Source organism: Netta rufina, assembly GCF_964035555.1.
Source record: "Netta rufina genome assembly, chromosome: 1".
NCBI lineage: Eukaryota > Metazoa > Chordata > Aves > Anseriformes > Anatidae > Netta > Netta rufina.
Genome location: NC_140123.1, coordinates 124,398,853 through 124,419,419, shown reverse-complemented (window position 1 = coordinate 124,419,419; position 20,567 = coordinate 124,398,853). Strand labels below are relative to the sequence as shown.

Sequence of the window (20,567 nt, the reverse complement as noted above, 5' to 3'; positions counted from 1 at the left end):
CATTATACACATAAGATTTTAAGGTGCTCCTTACATTTACTACTATTATTATTAGTGCTTTATATGGCTTTTTGCTCCTGTTTTCACCATTTCTCTCCTCATCTAGTTCTGATTAAGATTACACCCCTCTTCTTACAGAGCTTGAAACCAAGGTAACCCTAATGCATTTCTTGCTGATGTTGCTTGTAACTCTACCTTGTTCGCTTTGTGCTTTGAATGACTCTTTGTGCATGGATCCCACTGTAAAGAGGGCTTTGTCTTCTGTACGTGATTTACCTGATGACTTCTTTCCTGCTGTAAAAGTATTACTGCAGCAATCAGAAACTGCTCCTGAGCCTTATTGGTCTAATGCAAGTTTGAATGCTCAATGTTATTACAGCCACCAACTTTGTAGATTTCAGCCAAGATTTTTACCAAACCACCATCCCCTTACAAAAGGCTTCTGCCAGGTCACAGGACTTAGCACCTGCTAGCACAGACATTGCCCCAGAAGAAGCATTGTTTTCTAAGGAAGAAGCTGAAGATTTGGAATGAGATGAATTTTCTGAAGAACCAGTTTTAAAGATACACAAAATGGAATCTATCTTATTCTTTTCCTGTGGTAGTTCATTTGATGGTGTGTAGTGAAATTCAAATGACATCACTTGATAAAGGAAAAAGATTATTGTGGTGGAATATTAATCGTCTCACCTGGGGAGAGTCTTCTATTGCGGAATATATTGCCGGGCTTCAGACTTGTCTGTCTAACCCTGAAAAATATAGGGCAAAAAATGCCCCAACCTTTGAAGCAAGCACTAGAGCAATTGTAGCATCACTGCAGTGCTCAGTGGCATCTGGAGCAGCTAGAGGCCTTTTTTCCATCTAGGTGACAGTGCTTGGCCCCTAGACAACAAAAGGTCAAAGCCACGGCTGAATATGGAAGGCCCTGGTCCAAATCATGAGACAGACAGAGTTCACATGTGGGATCCCCGGGCCTGCATTCTGAACCATCTAGCTGATGATGCCCCCAGCCGGGAGACAATACTGACGGGATTCATCAACTCGTCTTGATAACAGGATTATACAAAATACCTGGGTGCAACTTTAATCTAACTGGAAAATACCTGTCTTTACAAAAACTAGTATTTCTCCAGAGGCAGAACAGGAATTTCCTTTGAGAAACTGGAAATATTTATCCCCAGTTTAATTTTGGCCCAAGGGTATTTCCTATTTTCCAGTGCAAGCTGGGGTTAAAGGTAAAAAAGAATCCAGGTTTTGAAATCTGCCATGAATCCCTGTGTGAACTTGTTCTCTGTAAAATGGTTCAGGCTGGGATCTTGTACAAACAGGAATCAAAGCACCAAGTCTCTTTTTGCGGTACGGCTTACTCGTGGGAGCAGCAAGACCTTGTTTCCAAGCAGATCCAAAAAGGACACGGACTACACAAGCCCACGTCAGAGTACCAGGCAAAAGAAGCAGAATCATTAATCAGAAGAACTTGGAACTGTTTAAGGGGGCTAAAACACTGGCTAAAATTGGTTAAAACATGGTATCAAGTTGTCACTGCTAAATGTAACTTCTCTTTTTCTCATCCTTACAAAGTAGCTGTGTAGAAAGGCACTACAGGGACCTGCAGGCTGGCACTCTGTCCTTGTAATAAGATACCAATTCCAAGATTTGCCATGGATGCTACATCCCAAAAGGGGGCCATTTCCTGTGTCAGCGGTGGGTGGTCAACATCCCAATTTAGCAAGGAAAGGGCAATTCATAGAATCACAGAATCACAGAATATCCCGAGCTGGGTGGGACCCACAAGAATCATGGAATCCAACTCCTGGCACCACACAGCTCTACCCCAAAATTCAGGCCGTATGACTAAGAGCACAATCCAAGTGCTTCTTAAACTCTGACTGGCTTGCTGCCATGACTGTGTCCCTGGGGAGCCTGTTCCAGTATGCGACCACCCTGTCTGTGAAGAACCTCTTCCTGATGTCGAGCCTAAACCTCCCCTGTTGCAGCTGGACACCATTCCCTCGGGTCCTATTGGTGGTCACTAAAGAGAAGAGATCGGCACCTGCCCCTCTGCTCCCCCTCATGAGGAATTTGTAGGCCGCGATGAAGTCTCCCCTCATTTGTTAAGGGTTAAACTGAAGGGCATACCTTGTGATTCCAGCTTTGCTTACCATAGACATTTTTCTACTCAGAAGTGGCATGTTAGTGTGTATGCAAAGAACATTCTTATGAATACAAGGATGTACTATGCTTCATCACAATGTAATCCTACCCATGACAGGCTCATTCTCAGGAAACACCTTGATTAGTCCTCTGTGCATTAAGCACGTCTCCTGAAGCCTTTAAAGTTGCCAGCCAGGAGATATTCTGATTAAGATGAGAGTAGTGATTGGTTCTATATGTTAATAGTCATAGGATTCCATGGTACATAGAGGTATATATATACAAGGTGCCTGGTGACTCTTCTCAGACTGCTCTGGACTTCCCTCCTCAGAACCACCCATCATTTCGGAGACGTTACCTGCCACAATGGTGCCTGGGGGCTTATCTAAAACTCAGCCTGCTACTCCAGAAATCCAGCATATTGTTGACCAGGTGAGTTGCAACCTATCTAAAGATGAAGTCTGTGTGAAGGGTGAATGTTGTGTGAAGGCTGGGAGACCAGGTGGTGATACTGAGTGTTGAAAGAGAAGAAAATGCCCTTGCCAGGAAGTATTTTTCTCAGCGTTCTACGTGGGCACTGTGCAAGTAAGACAAACCCAAATCACTTCTGTGTTTCATCCTTGTCCATAGGCAGGCATAGTACTGGCTACCTTCACTTAATCTTTGAATACAATCAAAAGACCAACTCTTCTGTTCTTGCATTGTGGTTGCTATATTTGAAAGGAGAAGATTGTACCTGATAAGTACCAATATGCAGCTTTTAGGAAAATATTGTTTAGGAAGCCTAACTCTAACGTGATGTTAAAGTATGCTGGAGGCAACACTTGAAATAGGAAACAATGCTGGAGATGTGGTTGTAAATTGAATTATTTTGATGGTTCTGGGTTTATTTCCTTACAGGTACGTGTTTAGAAATATGTAAATTGGAGTGGTAGAAGGGAAGGAAAAGCCTAAATAAGAACCTGCCAGTAGTTTATTTCCTTTTCTTTTTACAGGTGAAGGCAGAATTTGAAAGAAGGGAAAACAGAACATTTGATATCTTTCAAGCCATAGTATATAGGACTCAGGTGGTTGCTGGAATAAACTACTTCATTAAGGTTTGTATGTTTTATAAGAGGGATTATTTTGTAGTCAAACAATATAGGTGACTTGCATAGTGGCTTATAGCAAGAAAGGGAAGCAAATGTAGACAACCTGATGGGACCAACAAGAATCAACACTATCTCTAGCTGCTTGTAAAATTCCTCTGTCACTACTCTAGAACAGAAGTATAAAAACTTAAACAACTTTCACTGTGCTTGTTGAGATGTGAATGATAACTTTTTTAAGATCATCTCACTTGAAGAGAGTGGATAGCCTTCTCAGCTCAAATTATCTAAACTAGCCGGAACTGTGCTGTCCTGTTGCCTTTGAAGGCAAAGCAGCAGATTTCATATTCCCTCTTGTGTCCTCCAGTAGTGTTTATGATGATTACTTTGAAGCCAGCCTGAGCATTTGATGGAGAGTTAGTCCATTTTTTAATTTAATGCGAGCATCCCAGATTCTTCTGACCGGTTTTGTATGCAAGCACGTGTGCTGATCCTTTGGTTCTGTGTCATCTGCTGCAGAGGTACAGCCTGCCTGTTCTTTCTTTAGTTAAAACAAACAAAGAAACAAACAGACTAACCACTTTGCAGACAAATGTAGTGCAATTCATCCTCTATTGGAAAGCCTTACGCATGGATTTCAGCAGTTTTCTGAGAAGTAACATATCAGAAATTGCAAGTCATATCTTGCAAGCAGAACTGAAGGCTTGAGAACATTGCTTAGAGGCAGGCTGGCTTTCTGTACATAGCACAAACCCTGCATGTGACTGCTCTAACATAACCTCACGTATGAGTGGATATAAGCCTGGGTAGGATGCGCTCTCTTGACAAGAGTCAGAGTTTGTTTTTTATGGAAGAGAACTGGCAGATAGGGTTTGGGGAACAGTGATTCTGCAGAGACGTAAAGAGCATTTGCTCTCAGATGCCCGTATTTAGTTGATCCCAGGAAGGACAGATAGTGCCAAACCTCCTTTCCTGAGCCCTTCCATAAAATAACTGTTACCAGTTATTTCTACATTCTGTGGGTACAAGGGAATAGTACTGACAGGCCACCTACTTGTATGGCCAGTTAGAGTCTTACTTAAACAAATGATGTTTATCCTTCCCCTGCTCCTGTGAGATGTGCCTTCGTTTTGTGGATGAGGTAGTGAGTAATGAAGAGTAACGACTCATAGGAAGGCTGCGGTAGAGCCAGAAGTCACGCCCAGTTGGATTTCTTCCCTTAGTGCTTATGGCTGACCTAGGCAACCACATGTGTGAAGTACTTGCGTGCTGTCCATGGTAAGCCAACCAAGTACTGAGTAGCCTACCTACTACTGAGGAGCCTGACCAAGCTACTCAGAAGTTAAGACTGATATGTAATCAAACTTAAAAAACGCATTTATAGCACTGGTGACTGGTGCTGTCTTTCCCAGTTTTGCAAGTGACAGGAAACACTTCTTCAATTTAGCGTTAACTGGAGTGAGCGCTTTTATACTTGGATATTTTCCACATCACTAATATTTTACCAACAAATTTACAGCTGAGATGTAACGCAGACAACGACAAACATAGTGCAACACTGCAGTCACCAGAAGGCATGTAAAGACCTCTTAAGAGCCTAAGGCATTAAACCTTCCTTTTATACCGTAGACCTCACACACTAAGAGTTGAGCGCCTGTTGTATTTGGCTCTGTATGCAGGAAATTCTGTGCAACTGTGCAGGAAATCTTTGTGAGGGCTTTGTGGAGGGGAAGGCAAGTTTATTTTAAAAATGATTTCAGCTGCTCATGCTCATCCCTGCAAGCACAAAGACATGTCATGTTGTCTGTCCAGACAGGAGCCTGTTTGCAGTAAGAAAGACAAGGGATCTTGGCTTTCAGGTTGTCATGGCATCTCTGGGGTTGTTCTTAAGACCATGTGAAGGTTTTGGATAGATCTTTTTGTACCGTCTAGGAGCTGATATGGTGTCTGCATCTTATCCCGCCTCTGAGCCATTAGGACTTAGGCTTTTGTCTCCTGCTCTAAATGTCCCGAGAAGTTTGAAGCTGATGGACAAGGATCTCGAAGAGCTAAATGGAATGCCATCAAAAACTTTCTCCTTTTGTTTCTTCTGGTGCTTCTACCCCCAAGAAGTCCTGATTTTCCATTAACATCTGTCTGATGTTCTTTATGTGTTTTATTACAATCTGTGATACGTAGAGACTGAGTTCTCCATGTAGCTCCTGCCACGTGTTACCATCCAGAGTTGGGCTAAGAGTCAATGCAGTAGAAGTGAAGATATGCCTAAACTTAAGATTCTGAGAGAAGATTTCCCTCCAAGTATGTAAGAATACCTTTTAATTTCAGACATGATCCTCATTCTCCCACTGTTCTGGTTTCTAGGTCCAAATTTCTGACTCTTATACTGGCTACGCCCACTTAAGAGTGTTCCAAGCCCTTCCTCAAAAGAACCAAGGTCCCAGCCTTGTCAGTTATCAAACCGGCAAAACCAGAGATGATCCTCTGGACTACTTCTGAGAGATGGTGGGGAATGTTTCCTGACTTCTGCAAGTTGCACGGGGATTCTGCCTGTGTCAGTAAATGCATGAGAATAAAATAAGCTTTGAAAGCTGTGTTCATCTCCTGCTTGTTGTGTCTGAGTCTTTCGCCTGTCTAAAGCTTGAGAGGGCTCTGAAATACTAGTCAGAGCTGTTTCTGCCACCTAAGGTGCTGTAGCTCTAAGACAGAGTACACTCCTTTTATCTCTTCTTTCCTAGTACTGTCAGTGTTCTTAGGTGTAACAGGCTACCTATTTCTTGGGTTTGCTCTTAGTGCATTAAACACAAGGCTGTTCTTCAGAAAGTGTGAGAGAAATTTCTAGGGGAGGAATTGAGGAGCCAAACGGTGTGCCCCTCTGTAAGGGCAGCTTGACTGGTTAGGGTTGGGTGAGGAAAGGCACGACCTGCTCCAAGTAGCAGGAAGAGGGACCTCCTGCTGCAGCAGGAAGAGCTCAGTCCCAGCACCCAGGCCCTGGAGCAAAGCGTGACCATCATGATCACAGAGCATGGTTTACTGGAGATGCATGAAGCTCATTCGTTTTTTGTAGAATCAGAAACCTGCAATGAGATCAATTTTCAGTTAAGCTCTGAGGGAACAAAAGAAGAAAGCAACCCCAAACCATGACAACCATATTTTTGTGTTAGCAGCTGCTTCAGTAGGTACTCTTGCATTACACCCAGTGCTATCCAAGCCAATGAGTTTGGGCTCAGATGTGAGACATTAAATGTTTCAATGGGTCTCATGCCATGCCTTGCTTGTGTTCATATTTGGTGCTGTACTGAATAGGCATGCATTAAGTCGAGCATTATCAGTGCTAGCTGACCTCTCTCACAATACCATTTGGCAATATGTTTAGCTTTTTTGAACCATATAAAATACTTCAGGATGGAGAGTTTACCAGCAACAAAAAATACCATCTCCAGAAGCACCTTATTTTAGCAAAACAAGCAGTGCATAACAGCCCTGACGCATTCTACCAATGTTCTACATTGGGAGTGTGGGAGGACTCTTTGGGCTGATGTGAGCAAAAGAATATATGCAAAAAAGTAGTCTGAGCTCCCTGAAGCTCCCCTTTAATAGTCAGGAAGCAGATCATGCTCTAAACCATTCTGGTTACATGCTCACAGAGCATTCCTGCCACAAGAGGCATAATAATGTGCATGTGTATTTTCTTCAGTGTGGAAGCAAGAATCTGCCCTGGTGTCATACACAGGTGGGCTGTTTCTTCTCAGATCAGGATGCAGCACCACCTCTCCCAAAGTAAAATATCAAAATTACCAACACACACACACACACATAGACCTGACCTCCAACCGCTATCCTTCTTCCCCAAAGCCTTTCTTGTTGTCTCACCCAATTAAAACAAAGTATTTCTAAGTAAAAGAAATATTCATGTAAACATAGATATGGTGCTTAGTGGCACGGTTTAACTATAGAATTGGCAGTGTTAGGTTAAGGGTTGGACCAGATGATCTTAGAGGTCTTTTTCAACTGAAAAGATTCTTATTTAGTCATTTTGAATGTGAAACAGGCTCATGGAAAAAAAACCTGAGCAAGATAGCAACTATTATTGAAAAAGCAGTACAGAAGACAGAGAAATGCCGGTGAAATATACCATCTAAATTTGAGAGAAAAGCTTATTGTTATTAATGCGGAAATGCTTGTACGGGCTAATTCTTTTCTAGGACTTCTCCTTGGGATCTAAAATATAAGCAAATTTTAAAAAAAACCCGCATACACCCTCTACTGGACATTACATCCTACTGCTGTAAGAGGAAAAACGACTACCAAGGGAATATTTCTTTCCAAAGGCTACAGTACACTTCTTTTTCCTTGCTCTCTGAATCTTTTCTGTTCATGTCCACCTTCCGGTATTTGCCAATAAAATACACTTGAATTTAAGTATACCTTAAATCTACAGATGTATTCACCGTTGCATAACTGTACATAAAAAGATGCATGTTTTTCTCTTGCTGCTTGCTGCAAATCCACACGTGCTAGTGTCTCTCCCCTGCAACTTCCAGACCTGGGAAGTCCACAAACACGCCTCAGGCACAGTATTCTGGTTGAGGTGCACTGTAGCCAGTGCAGGTTCTTGGGTTTGCATTAGGAAAAGATGAAAGGAGAGCTATGTGATTCCTTCAGATACTGTGCAGTAAGAGAATGGCATGAGAGAAAGAGATTTTCTTTCCAGCTTTGTTAAAATATATATATATATATATATATATATATATATATATATATATATATATAATTTCTTGTTCTTAGGTGGAACAGGAATCAACCTTTTGCAGCCTAGGGGGGATTCCACTGCCCCGTGTCCTTTACCTTGATAAAGTAGTTTGTTCCAGCAACCACCTGAGTCTTAAACTCCACTGCAGTGAAGACATCAAAGGTTTTCCCTTCTTTTTCTTCTAGCTGAGGCTTCACCTTAAGGAAAGATCAAGTTATTAAGACTGATGCAATACTCAAGTATTTAGGATGATATAGTATAAACTCACTTTAGGATAGAATAAAGCTTGTGGATTGATATTGTATAAACTTACTTTAGGATAGAATAGAACTTGTGAAATGATATTGTATAAACTTACTTTAGGATAGCATAGAACTTGTGATTTAAAGTTAGCAAGGACAAAGTAAACAACATCTTGTTATCCGTAGACCTTCTGTTACGTTTAAGCATTTTGTTATTTGAAAACACCCCATTGTCCGTTAACACTCAGTCAGGCTGAGACTTGAGATAACTTGAGTCAACTGTCTGTTATGTCCTGTTAACTGAGACATCCTGTTATCCGCCGACCCCCAGTTAAACCGAAAGACAACTCAGCATTTTTACAGCCTGGAAAACAACTGATTAAGAAAGTGCATTACGAGGAAGACCTACGGCCTTCCTCCCAAAGACCACTGCCCACAACCTGGAGACCCTGGCCCACAATTCTTGGAAGGCTTTGCGCAAGGACTAATAAGATAATTAGCATACGAAGCGAGGGTAGGTGGGGTTAGGTAATGAATATGTATAGGTGCTAATTGAATATTCATTGTTTCGCTGTATAAATACGAGATAGTTTGTCACTTCAAACATGCACGATAGGCGGAAGGATCCCCCGTGCATCCAGCGCTGCAATAAAGAATATACCACTTAAGGAAATTCGGCTTTGATCTTTAAATCAAGGACTGAAGGCTCACACTATCAGTGTGCCTGATTACCCTGAAGGTCTTTTTTTGTGTGTTAAAGCAAGACCAGGAATCTAGAGAGGCAGCACAACCAAGACAGTGATGTGGTTCCATCATCACAGACAGAAACCAAGTCTGGAGACAGCCTCTAACAATGCACTGTGTTGTTATTCTAGAAGATTTATGTTGATGTTATTTCCACTGTTAATGTCTCAGCTTCCCTTTCTGCCCTGTATATTTAACAACAAATATAGAGCGGTTTCCTATGTGCATGCGCAAGACTTTAGGTCTTTTAAAATAGAATATTTAAAACATACAATTTGTACAAAAAAAAAGGTCTGTCTTCAGTGTTAGCTCCCTCTTCAAATCATGTAACAGACAGGCCTCCAAAAAGCAAGCTTGGAAAGCAACATAATTCAGCTTGAGTCTTTACAATACTGGCCAGTTCTACCATCATTTAATAACTGCAGTATGAAGCGTTTCAAACTGTAAATATTTCCCACTCACCCAAAAAATAACAAGCATTCGGAGTCATCAATCCCAGTTTCCAGAGTGTAAAACGTGTGCTGAAGAAGTCAGAATAACTCGCCCAGTACCCCTGATAGGAACATGAGCTCTCATGCATTGCTAGCACTTTTTCTGTCCCACATTTGTCTGCCAAGAATCTCATGGCTATACAGTAAGATTCTTGGGTAAAAAAACAGATTTCAGGGTTTGTTCACAAGGGCAATATGAAATAGTCATGGAATCCCTGCTGCAAGCTTGGTGCTACCTAGAAGGCCTTCTTCATTGTACTGCATCATTACGAAGCCCTCACTCCACTCCTAGCACAAGAGTAACAGCAGTGAATAGATTTTCTCTTTTCAGTTATATTACACTTCTTCTTTGTACATGAATACATTTGCTATCCTGCCTCCATACCAGCCTGGGGGAAGTGAGCACGACTTCCACCACTCAGATGCTGGACCAAACTCTGGTACTTTTCTGTACACAAGAGTAGATTCCAAATGTTAGGAAGCATGGTGGAGGGCAGATGTAAGTATCCCACTGCCTCTATCCTGTCCTGTGCTCCCAAACTAACCCTAGATGCTGTGCAGGTTTGGTTTCACAGGTCTCAGAATTGCCCCAGCTCAGCACATTTTCTATTTCCTCCACAAAGCTCAGCACTAGGCTCGGTTGCTACCAACAGCTCAGAGTCACATGCAGCTGTAGCTTGTTGGGGGATCATGGCAATGACTCACCACGGCGTATGACAAATGGACATCCTGACACAGTATGGAGAGCTGAGAGAGAAGTAATCCCTGAAAGACCTGATTTCAACCCACTCTGCTAATTCGTGATCAAGGTCCAGATCTGAGGGTCCTGGTGGGCAGTACACTAAGCATGAACCAGCAGCGTGCCCTGGTAGTAATGACGGCTAACAGCACACTGGGCTGCATCAGCAGGAGTCGAGGCAGAAGAGAGAGTAAAGTGATTATTGCCCTTTACTTGGCACTCGTCACAGCACATTGAGAACTCTTTAAGATCTCCCCGGAGCCTTCTCTTCTCCAGGCTGAACGATCCCAATTCCTTCTGTCTGTCTTCATAGGAGAGGTGCTCCAGCCCCTTGATCATCTTTGTGGCCTAGGACATGGTTGGCTTTCTGGGCTGCAGGTGCACACGTGCTGTCTGTGCGGTGGGATGTTTTGTGATGGGATGTAAGTGGCACTGGTGTAGCTGTGGGCCATGCTAAACGAGTGCAGATAAAATGGTCTCTGTGTCTAGTGACCCCTTTCCATTCTGGGATCTTGCTTAGTCTGTGACTGAATGCTCTTTCAACTTTGCCATCAAGGTAGTCACAACATTACTGGGCCTCTTGATGTCACGTGTATCAAATACTGGAGCCAACAAATACCTGGATTTCATCCCTTTTCTGGTTGAAACTTTGTTTCTGCAAGTAAAAGCACTTTAACGAGAAGCTTAGCTGATATCCTTGCTGAGTCTTGATCTCGTGCAGGTAGTCATGTCTTATCATTCACTGTGCAACCTTCAGACCGACCCACTTCCTTAGATGTCCCAGTCACTTCTAGGGAGATGGTTTCATTTTTTGTTTGAAAATAACTCATAAATACCTAATCCTAGGGTTTGGATTCTTTTGTTGTTGTTGTTGTTACTTTACCGATATTTTTATTGATTACAGTTTCTGTTTACTACTTAAAATTGTTTACATCGAACCAGAGTAGAGACACAGTCAAGGTCGTCAATGTTCTGCAGGAGATTGTGGAGTAATTGCCTAAAGTGACTAGGAAGATTAAACTAATATTCACATTTCAAAGACAATGTCCAGCATTGAAGAAGCTTTCAGGGTGGAGTGTAGCTGCATTACCAAAGTGTTCCGTAGGCCTCTAACCTTAGATGTTGTTGCACTAGGGGAAGCTGGTGTGCTGCCTGTAAGAGGAACTGTACGGAGGGTGGAGTAGAGTGGAGTGGAGACATCACGGCCAGGCTCCGTGTTAAGATGGGAACTCAAAGGTACAAGGGAACTGATAAGCTGCATATTTGCTACCCTGGGCCAATGGCCTGCCATGTTTTTGACAAAATGCTGTCCTTTTGGTGAACTTTGCTCATTATAATATCATTATGATACCAAAACACACCTCCATCCCCAAAGCTACCCACCTCCAAGGTGCGACCACCCCTCACTGAGAATGTGCTCTGAATTTCTTGGAGCCTATAACTTTAAACAAAAGTGAGAAAATTTAGCACCAATCATAAGGAAGGTGTGTATGACTAGAGTCACTCAATCTCCACCTAGAAGACAGAAAGTAATATAAATTGGATGAAGAGAGAGGGGATGTTAGGGAAGATAGCATCCTGACTTCTGGGACCAGTTGACGGGCTGAGCGTCTCTTCCCCCCTCCCACAATTGGGACACCTTTGGGTGAGATTTGAACACTTGGTTATAGTGGGTGTCTCTGCAGAAACATAGAAATCTCTGTAGGGTCTTTGTACCTTTTTAACGCATGAATTGCCAGGCTGTGTATTTCATGCATGTTAGCTTGCTTTTGCAGACAGTAAATCATCGCTGGCAATCCAAAGAACCTGCGTACCTCTTGCTGTAATAAATTGCACTGGATTGCATTGTTCCTAGCTGTGACAGTTCTCACTGAATGTGACTGTTAAGGATGTGTTACATTGTTGGTGAATCCATGACCGTGATAGTTCAGTACTCTGAATCCAACCGGATTGACATCGGTTAATTTGTTATTGGTGAATCTGTGACTGTGATAGTTTGGTACCCTGAATCTGACCGGACCCATAATGGGTAATTGTCTACACGTGTTAACGCGACATAGTTGTAATGAGAATGGCTATTCTTTTCAAAGCAACGTTCCAAATGCTGTTTAATTCCATCCAGAGCTTAATGGAGAGAGGTTTAGACTTCCTTAGATAGCCCGTTGCCACTGATGAACAAGTCTGTGAGTTGTCAGCATTTCAAAGCGACTTCATGAGCTGTGTGTGCAAGAGAGCACTGCATCCTGGTGTTAGATGTATCACTGCATTTTGAGACAGCCATTAATACATCTGTTGAAAGACAATGGGCTAATATTCATGTGTAAACTTCAGTGCCAGCTGAATGGTTAAGGTTGGCTTCCCTTCCCATCTGCACAACTCTGCGTTCTGGGGGAAGAAAAAGGTTCTTGTGCTTTGAAGACAAAACCCAACAAACCCAGAAATGTGGAGTCCAATGAATGACTTCCACACATTATTAACATCTTTAGTTTCACTCCTACTGTCTACCTGAGATTATAACCTAACTTGCCTTTGTACTCAGCGCATTTCTTAGTAATCAGAAGCAAGAGTTCTCCAGAGGGGTTGTGTTGCTTTGGGAACTGTATCAAAATACCTTCCAAGGGCATTAGTGAGATCTGCATCCTGGTGAGTGGAGAAATTTCTAAACTGGCTTTGTTTAGCCCAGGTGCTGTGCTGTTATTGGATGTACTCTGTGACTTGTGGCCTCAGCGTTGTGAGCTGGCTCTCACAGTTAGCTAGCTCATCTGTCTTGCTATGTGAATGAGACACGTGGTAGGAATGTGGCAGAAGACGACCAGTGTTTGAGTGAATCAGCAATGTCTTGTACAGATGAAAGAGGTTGAACTCATTGGCTTGAATTGTCATTCGCTCCATGAACGGGGCTGTGAGGATCTCCTCATCTGGTGTGGTGAACTGAGAGAAAATGGAAAACTTCCAACACCTGCCACTCCCTTTATTCCCAAGAACTGTGAATGTTTTTCACGTTGTTCAGGAAGTGGTATCAGGACAGCAGTTTTTCCTCATATGGCTTTCATCCAGTTACATAACAGTTCTGGGGAAGTCTGCAACAACCTTATCTGTAACAGCGCCCCTATCTTGATCTGTATACCGTTGGATTTAGTCCTGTCAGCCCTAGTTTCTCAATCTCAAGCTCTTTGTGCCAAGGACAGGCCTTGAAGTTAGACATGAAGTATGTGTTTGCAGTCTGTTGCATCACTTGTTACCTGTGAGGAGGTCAATAAGCAGGAAACTGACACCAGAGTTTCAAGAAAAGCATAAATGGTACCACATATTGAATCTTTATCTTGATTGTCTGAATGCAACTACAGGTTTGATGGGAAAGGAACAGAATTAACTGACTTGCAGTATTTACCTGAGCCAAGGACTTAATTTTTTCCCCTTCTGAATTTTGCCTCTGCATCTTTCTGGTCAGGCAGAAATATGTAATGTCACTGCATGTAAAACAAAGTCTGTTCCTCTTTCCCACCTGGAAGGATATTGAGACAATACAATTCCAAGTAGAACGGGGCCTGCACTAAGGAAATTGCTGAACGCTTTCTTCTGATATTAAATGTGTTGGGAAATGCTGGGTGTGGTTTTGATGCATTTCCTGAGTGTATGGACTAGTCACCTGCATGTGGGTGGAGAGACAAGAGGTTCTAGTTTCAGCCCTAACCAACTATCTTAAGGTATGGATGGCGGGAGAATATCGTTTACTTTTCTAACTGACGTGGAGACTTTATTCACATAAGATTTTAATGTGCTCTTTATAGTTGCTATTAATATCATTAGTGCTTTACATGGCTTTTTGCCCCTGTTCTCAGCATTTTTCTCCTCCTCCACTTTGTTAGTGGTAGTTTCCATATGTTAAAAGTCACATGATCCCATGACACATGTGTCTGTGTATATATACGAGGTGCCTGGTGACTCTTCTCAGACTACTCTGGACTTCCCTCCTTAGAACCACCCATCATTTCGGAGATGTTGCCTGTCATGACTGGGGGCTTATCTGAAACTCAGCCTGCTACTCCAGAAATCCAGCATATTGTTAACCAGGTGAGTTGCAACCTATCTAAAGATGAAGTCTGTGTGAAGGGTGAATGTTGTGCGAAGGCTGGGAGACCAGGTGGTGATACTGAGTGTTGAAAGAGAAGAAAATGCCCTTGCCAGGAAGTATTTTTCTCAGCGTTCTGCGTGGGCACTGTGCATGTAAGACAAACCCAAATCACTTCTCTTAATCCTTGTCCATAGGCAGGCATAGTACTGGCTACCTTCACTTAATCTTTGAATACAGTTAAAATACCAACTCTACTGTGCCAGCACTGATGTCAATATATCTGAAGGGAGAAGATTGTACCTGACTGAATTAATTCCTCACTGAAGGATGTGGACAGGACAAGCCATGTGCAGTGTATGTGCGAAAAAAAAAACTATATGCAGGACACGGCATAACTAAATAGCCGTGTAACTAAATTTCCTGGCATCTAGTGCTTTCTAGAGATAACAGCTGTGGTGCAGGGGCTGCTGTTGAGCCCGCAGGGCAAGGCAAGCTTGGCACAAGGTGGACAGGGTGAGAGCAGTTGCCAAACCTCTTCTGAGTTGCCAAAGTGAGTAGTTACAGGCAGTGAGTGGTGCCTTCCTGGAAGCACCAGTGTTGACAACACCTCTGGAGATGCTCTCTAATGCTCTGTGGTGCGGCAACTCTAAAACGTAGAGAGCACCCATTGAGGAGCAGGAGGGGGGCAATGTGGCATGGGAAAGCTCCTTTCATACCTCCCATCTGGTGTTCCAAGCCATCCTAGCAATCCCCTTCACCTTCACAACTCTGAAGGGTCGAGCTCTTCCTTCTTTGGCACCTGTACAAAGTATAATTTATGCCCTACTTGAGGAAACAGAAGAAGTAGTGGGGCTGAAGATGTTGGCTGACACTGCTGCACACTGCTGCATGCACAGGGCTCCAAGCTCTCCTTTGCTGTGCCATAGTGGACAGCATTTCCACCAGCACTGTTTTGTGTTTCCTGTGAGCCTGTAGGCTAACAGCAGGCAATGAGGGAGCCAGACTAAGCTGAGCTGGGTTGTTTGTGTGGAGAGGCATTGCAACCAGGAGATCCCTGTAAAACAGGCAGACTGGGGCTGTCATTGTAGTAGTACATATAGATGGGGGAGAGTTGGTGTGTGTGCTGGTGGCTGATGCTAACAGGCTAGTCAGAGGAGAGAGAGTTTGCAGAACAGGAGGGAAAAGGGTTATCTAAATTTGTCTGTGGGACATGGATTTAATTGCTCAGGAGCAGGATTACTGTTCCTCCTATGCTGACAGATGTGGTTTAGCAAGCAGCACAAACTCCTTTTTACGCACAGAGAGAAGACCACAGACAGCTGAAGACCATAGAATGATGCCAGGGTTTGTGGTACCTTTGTGTATTTGCAGTTGTGGTTTCTTCACGTGTAAGACAGGGAGGGCAATGTCTCCAGACAGCTGAAGGCTGTGAGGTTTCACCAATGGGTGTGTTAAATGTGTTAAAGGCCTTCTTCGAACAGTGCTAGGGCACTGTAGCATACCAGAGCTGTGTTTTTAATGCTGGGCTGTGCTATGGGTGATCAAAATCCTACCCTATTGCAGTGCACAGCAGGTATGAAACCTTGTGCCTGGTGGTCAGTGGGCAACAAATGCACTTTAAAATGTAAAAGTGTGTTTCAATCTGTGCTAGTGTTCACAAAATCCTGGACAAATTCAGAATCTGAAATGTGAATGTAGTGGCATTCGGTTTGATTCCAGAAGAGGACTGATCTAATTTTTGGTGCTCTTCTATTCTCAGTAAGTTCAGGAAAATGAAAGCAAATTATTCTTCGCTCTTAATTTTCTGCAAGGTGAAATTTCTGCCTTCTGCTGAGGGTGAGAGAGGGGTGTCCCTGCTGCTTCTCTCAGCCCTCCCCTTTGTGGGCCATTTGCCTTTGAAAAAGCTCATGCCCCACTGCAGAGCCTTTGATATAGTTCTCTAAGGATAATGTTCTTGTGAAGGCAAACGTTATGGTGGGGCAGCCCTCCTGTACTTATGGCTAGGTAAGTGTCACCCTTTAATGATGCAATTCTATACAATTTTATGATCTGCTAAGAGAAGGAGCAATTGATATGATTTGAGTGAAGTTATGCATCTGCATAACTCAGTATCCTATATACCATATATATAGCTATATTTGTTCAAGGTCTATCATCTCTTGGGATTACATAATTATTTACTTACACCTTTTGCCTCATTTGTACTTTAAACCTTAGTGAGTTGGGGAATGCTCTTTATCCAGTCTCCTTATTTTATAGCTGTTGCCTAAAGCTGAGGAATGTTTGGGGTTTAAGGAGCTGTTACATAAGGGCTTAGAAATGTTGTCTTTGTCCGTTTGTGGGTTAAGAAGCTGTGTGCTTGCCTGCCTGAATTTACTGAAGGCTCTGTCCATAAATGACAAGTGTGGAAATAGTGGTCAGAGGCCAGGCGAGATCATAAACCTGGGGAGGGGAAGAGCTGACTTTCTTTTGTCTTGAGAGAGGAATGAAGTGTACCTAAAGATGCCACAGTTAACTTTTGCACCTTAGAAGCCCCCAGACCCAGCCAGCTGGAAGAGGGTTGGAAATTGCAGCCATATGGAACCTGCCTCGTTAGTCTGGATGAACATCAAAAGGCAGTTACTTCAGTAAATGATAACAGTGAGAGAGTAAGAGAAGCCTCAGGATGATGAATTGAAGGTATTGGATAATTTCTGACTGAAAACAGTTGATTTGGATGTCACCAGGGCACTCTTTGGGACCTGCTCAGTAGGAAGGAATGGGAGTGGCAAAGAGTTGTAGGTGGGTGTGCTGGGAAGGGCAATTTGTTCTGTGTGTGAAACAGCCTGGTGGTGAGTGCTGAGCTTCTCCCAGGGACTGCCTGAGCAGGCTGCTGAGTGATTATGCACTGGGCTGCCCGACTTCTGGAATGCATCTTCCGTGCATCAAGCCATTAACGTGTGTCATGTGCTGAGGAGAGGCTGTTACCCGGCCTGCAAAAGATTGCTTATGCTTTCTAGATGACAGAAATAAGTTTTCTGGTTACTTTTGCAGTGAATGCCTTTCTATTGGAAATTTGGATGCAAGTAACTGTAGCAAAACAATCACTGGTACATAAATTGTGATGCCTTAGAAACCTGGAAAGACTTCCATCACTGCTCACAGATGTCCCCCTGCTAATTCCCTGCCTCGTAATTGTAGGAATTGTAGGAATATTTTGCCTCAGAGGGCCATACCAATGTGATGGGTAATGAACTTAAAACTTTCCCTATGCTTTCTTTCAGGAGAAATAGTTACTTGTTTTATTACTTTTTTTTTTTTTTTTTTTTAATATGTATATGAAAAGTCAGTAAATGTTTTAACTGTGCATGTTTTAAGATTCACAGGGCTTAACTTGGATACTGCACATAAACGTATCTACCTGAACTGAGAGGGTAAATGCTTTCAGCACATAGTATTTTTTCTTCTGAAACTGCACTATCTGCAACTGCTACGTAGTGAAGAATTTATGATGTTTATGCATGGAATGTTGTTGGTTTTTGGGAGGAAACAGTTTAGCTAGGCAGCTTTTAGAAAAAAAATCTATTAGGAAGCCTAATTCTAGTGCGATTTTAAAGAATGTTGGAGGCAACACTTGAACCAGGAAAGAAGGCTGGAGATTTAGTTGTAAATTGAATTATTTTGATGGTTCTGGGTTATTTCATTGCAGGCACGTGTTTAGAAACATGAAAATTGGAGTGGTAGAAAAGCCTAAATGTGAACTTGACCACCATTTTTTCCCTTTCTTTATACAGGTGAAGCCACAATTTGAAAGCAGGGAAAACAGAACATATAGCACCTTTCAAGCCATAGTATATAGGACGCAGGTGGTTGCTGGAACAAACTACTTCATTAAGGTTTGTATGTTTTATAAGAGGGATTATTTTGTAGTCAAACAATATAGGTGACTTGCATAGTGGCTTATAGCAAGAAAGGGAAGCAAATGTAGACAACCTGATGGGACCAACAAGAATCAACACTATCTCTAGCTGCTTATAAAATTCCTCTGTCACTACTCTAGAATAGAAGTATAAAAACTGAAATCACTGTGCTTGTTGCAAATTATCTAAACTAGCCGTAACTGTGCTCTCCTGTTGCCTTTGAAGGCAAAGCAGCAGATTTCATATTCCCTCTTGTGTCCTCCAGTAGTGTTTACGATGATTAATTTGAGGTCAGCCCGAGCATCTGATGGAGAGTTAGTCAATTTTTAAATTTAACGCAAGCAGCCCAGAATCTTCTGTCTAGTTTCATATGCAAGCACATGTGTTGACCCTTTGGTTCTGTGTCATCTGCTGCAGAGGTAGAGCCAGAAGTCATGCCCAGTTAGATTTCTTCCCTTAGTGCTTATTGCTGACCTAGGCAATCACATGTGTGAAGTACTTGCCTGCTGTCCATTGTAAGCCTCATGACCAAGCTACTCAGAAGTTAAGACAGATATGCAATCAAACTTAAAAAACGAATTTATAGCACTGGTGACTGATGATGGCTTTCCAAGTTTTGCAAGTGATAGGAAACAGTTCTTCAATTTAGCGTTAACTGGAGTGAGCTCTGTTGCAAGACCCATTCTTTACACTTGGGAATTTTCCACATTGCTAATATTTTACCAACAAATTTACAGCTGAGATGTAATGCAGACAATGACAAACATAGTGCAACACTGCAGTCACCAGAAGGCATGTAAAGACCTCTTAAGAGCCTAAGGCATTAAACCTTCCTTTTATACCATAGACCTCACACACTAAGAGTTGAGCGCCTGTTGTATTTGGCTCTGTATGCAGGAAATTCTGTGCAACTGTGTAGGAAATCTTTGTGAGGGCTTTGTGGAGCGGAAGGCAAGTTTATTTTAAAAATGATTTCAGCCGCTCATGCTCATCCGTGCAAGCACAAAGACATGTCATGTTGTCTGTCCAGGCAGCAGCCTGTTTGCAGTAAGAAAGACAAGGGATCTTGGCTTTCAAGTTGTCATGGCGTCTCTGGGGTTGTTCTTAAGACCATGTGAAGGTTTTGGATAGATCTTTTTGTACCGTCTAGGAGCTGATATGGTGTCTGCATCTTATCCCGCCTCTGAGCCATTAGGACTTAGGCTTTTGTCTCCTGCTCTAAATGTCCCGAGAAGTTTGAAGCTGATGGACAAGGATCTCGAAGAGCTAAATGGAATGCCATCAAAAACTTTCTCCTTTTGTTTCTTCTGGTGCTTCTACCCCCAAGAAGTCCTGATTTTCCATTAACATCTGTCTGATGTTCTTTATGTATTTTATTACAATCTGTGATACGTAGAGACAGAGTTCTCCATGTAGCTCCTGCCACCTGTTACCATCCAGAGTTGGGCTAAGAGTCACTGAAGTAGAAGTGAAGATATGCCTAAACTTAAGCTTCTGAGAGAAGATATCCTTCCAAGTATGGAAGAGCACCTTTTATTTTCACACATGATCCTCATTCTCCCACTGTTCTGGTTTCTAGGTCCAAATTTCTGACTCTTATACTGGCTACGCCCACTTAAGGGTGTTCCAAGCCCTTCCTCAAAAGAACCAAGGTCCCAGACTTGATAGTTATCAAACCGGCAAAACCAGAGATGATCCTCTTGACTACTTCTGAGAGATGGTGGGGAATGTTTCCCGACTTCTGCAAGTTGCACGGGGATTCTGCCTGTGTCAGTAAATGCATGAGAATAAAATAAGCTTTGAAAGCTGTGTTCATCTCCTGCTTGTTGTGTCTGAGTCTTTCGCCTGTCTAAAGCTTGAGAGGGCTCTGAAATACTAGTCAGAGCTGTTTCTGCCACCTAAGATGCTGTAGCTCTAAGACAGAGTACACTCCTTTTATCTCTTCTTTCCTAGTACTGTCAGTGTTCTTAGGTGTAACAGGCTACCTATTTCTTGGGTTTGCTCTTAGTGCATTAAACACAAGGCTGCTCTTCAGAAAGTGTGAGAGAAATTTCTAGGGGAGGAATTGAGGAGCCAAACGGTGTGCCCCTCTGTAAGGGCAGCTTGACTGGTTAGGGTTGGGTGAGGAAAGGCACGACCTACTCCAAGTAGCAGGAAGAGGGACCTCCTGCTGCAGCAGGAAGAGCTCAGTCCCAGCACCCAGGCCCTGGAGCAAAGGGTGACCATCATGATTACAGAGCATGGTTTACTGGAGATGCATGCAGCTCATTCGTTTTTTGTAGAATCAGAAACCTGCAATGAGATCAATTTTCATTTAAGCTCTGAGGGAACAAAGGAAGAAAGCAACCCCAAACCATGACAACCATATTTTTGTGTTAGCAGCTG

General features: G+C 42.8%; 2 protein-coding genes across 2 annotated transcripts; both read left to right on the top strand.

Moving 5' to 3' along the window:
- Window positions 1-2,520: 2,520 nt before the first annotated feature.
- On the top strand, window positions 2,521-5,738 carry LOC311215321 (cystatin-A-like; the record flags this gene model as incomplete). Its single annotated transcript, XM_084296422.1, has 3 exons — window positions 2,521-2,586; window positions 3,150-3,251; window positions 5,604-5,738. 3 exons carry the CDS (start codon window positions 2,521-2,523, stop codon window positions 5,736-5,738), a joined length of 303 nt encoding a protein of 100 aa, XP_084152548.1.
- An 8,469-nt stretch (window positions 5,739-14,207) lies between these two features.
- LOC311215235 (cystatin-A-like) lies at window positions 14,208-19,896 on the top strand (the record flags this gene model as incomplete). The annotated part of the gene is made up of 4 exons (XM_084296299.1): window positions 14,208-14,282; window positions 18,057-18,158; window positions 19,080-19,133; window positions 19,762-19,896. The coding sequence occupies 4 exons, from the start codon at window positions 14,208-14,210 to the stop codon at window positions 19,894-19,896; spliced, it is 366 nt and encodes a 121-aa protein (XP_084152425.1).
- Window positions 19,897-20,567: the final 671 nt, after the last annotated feature.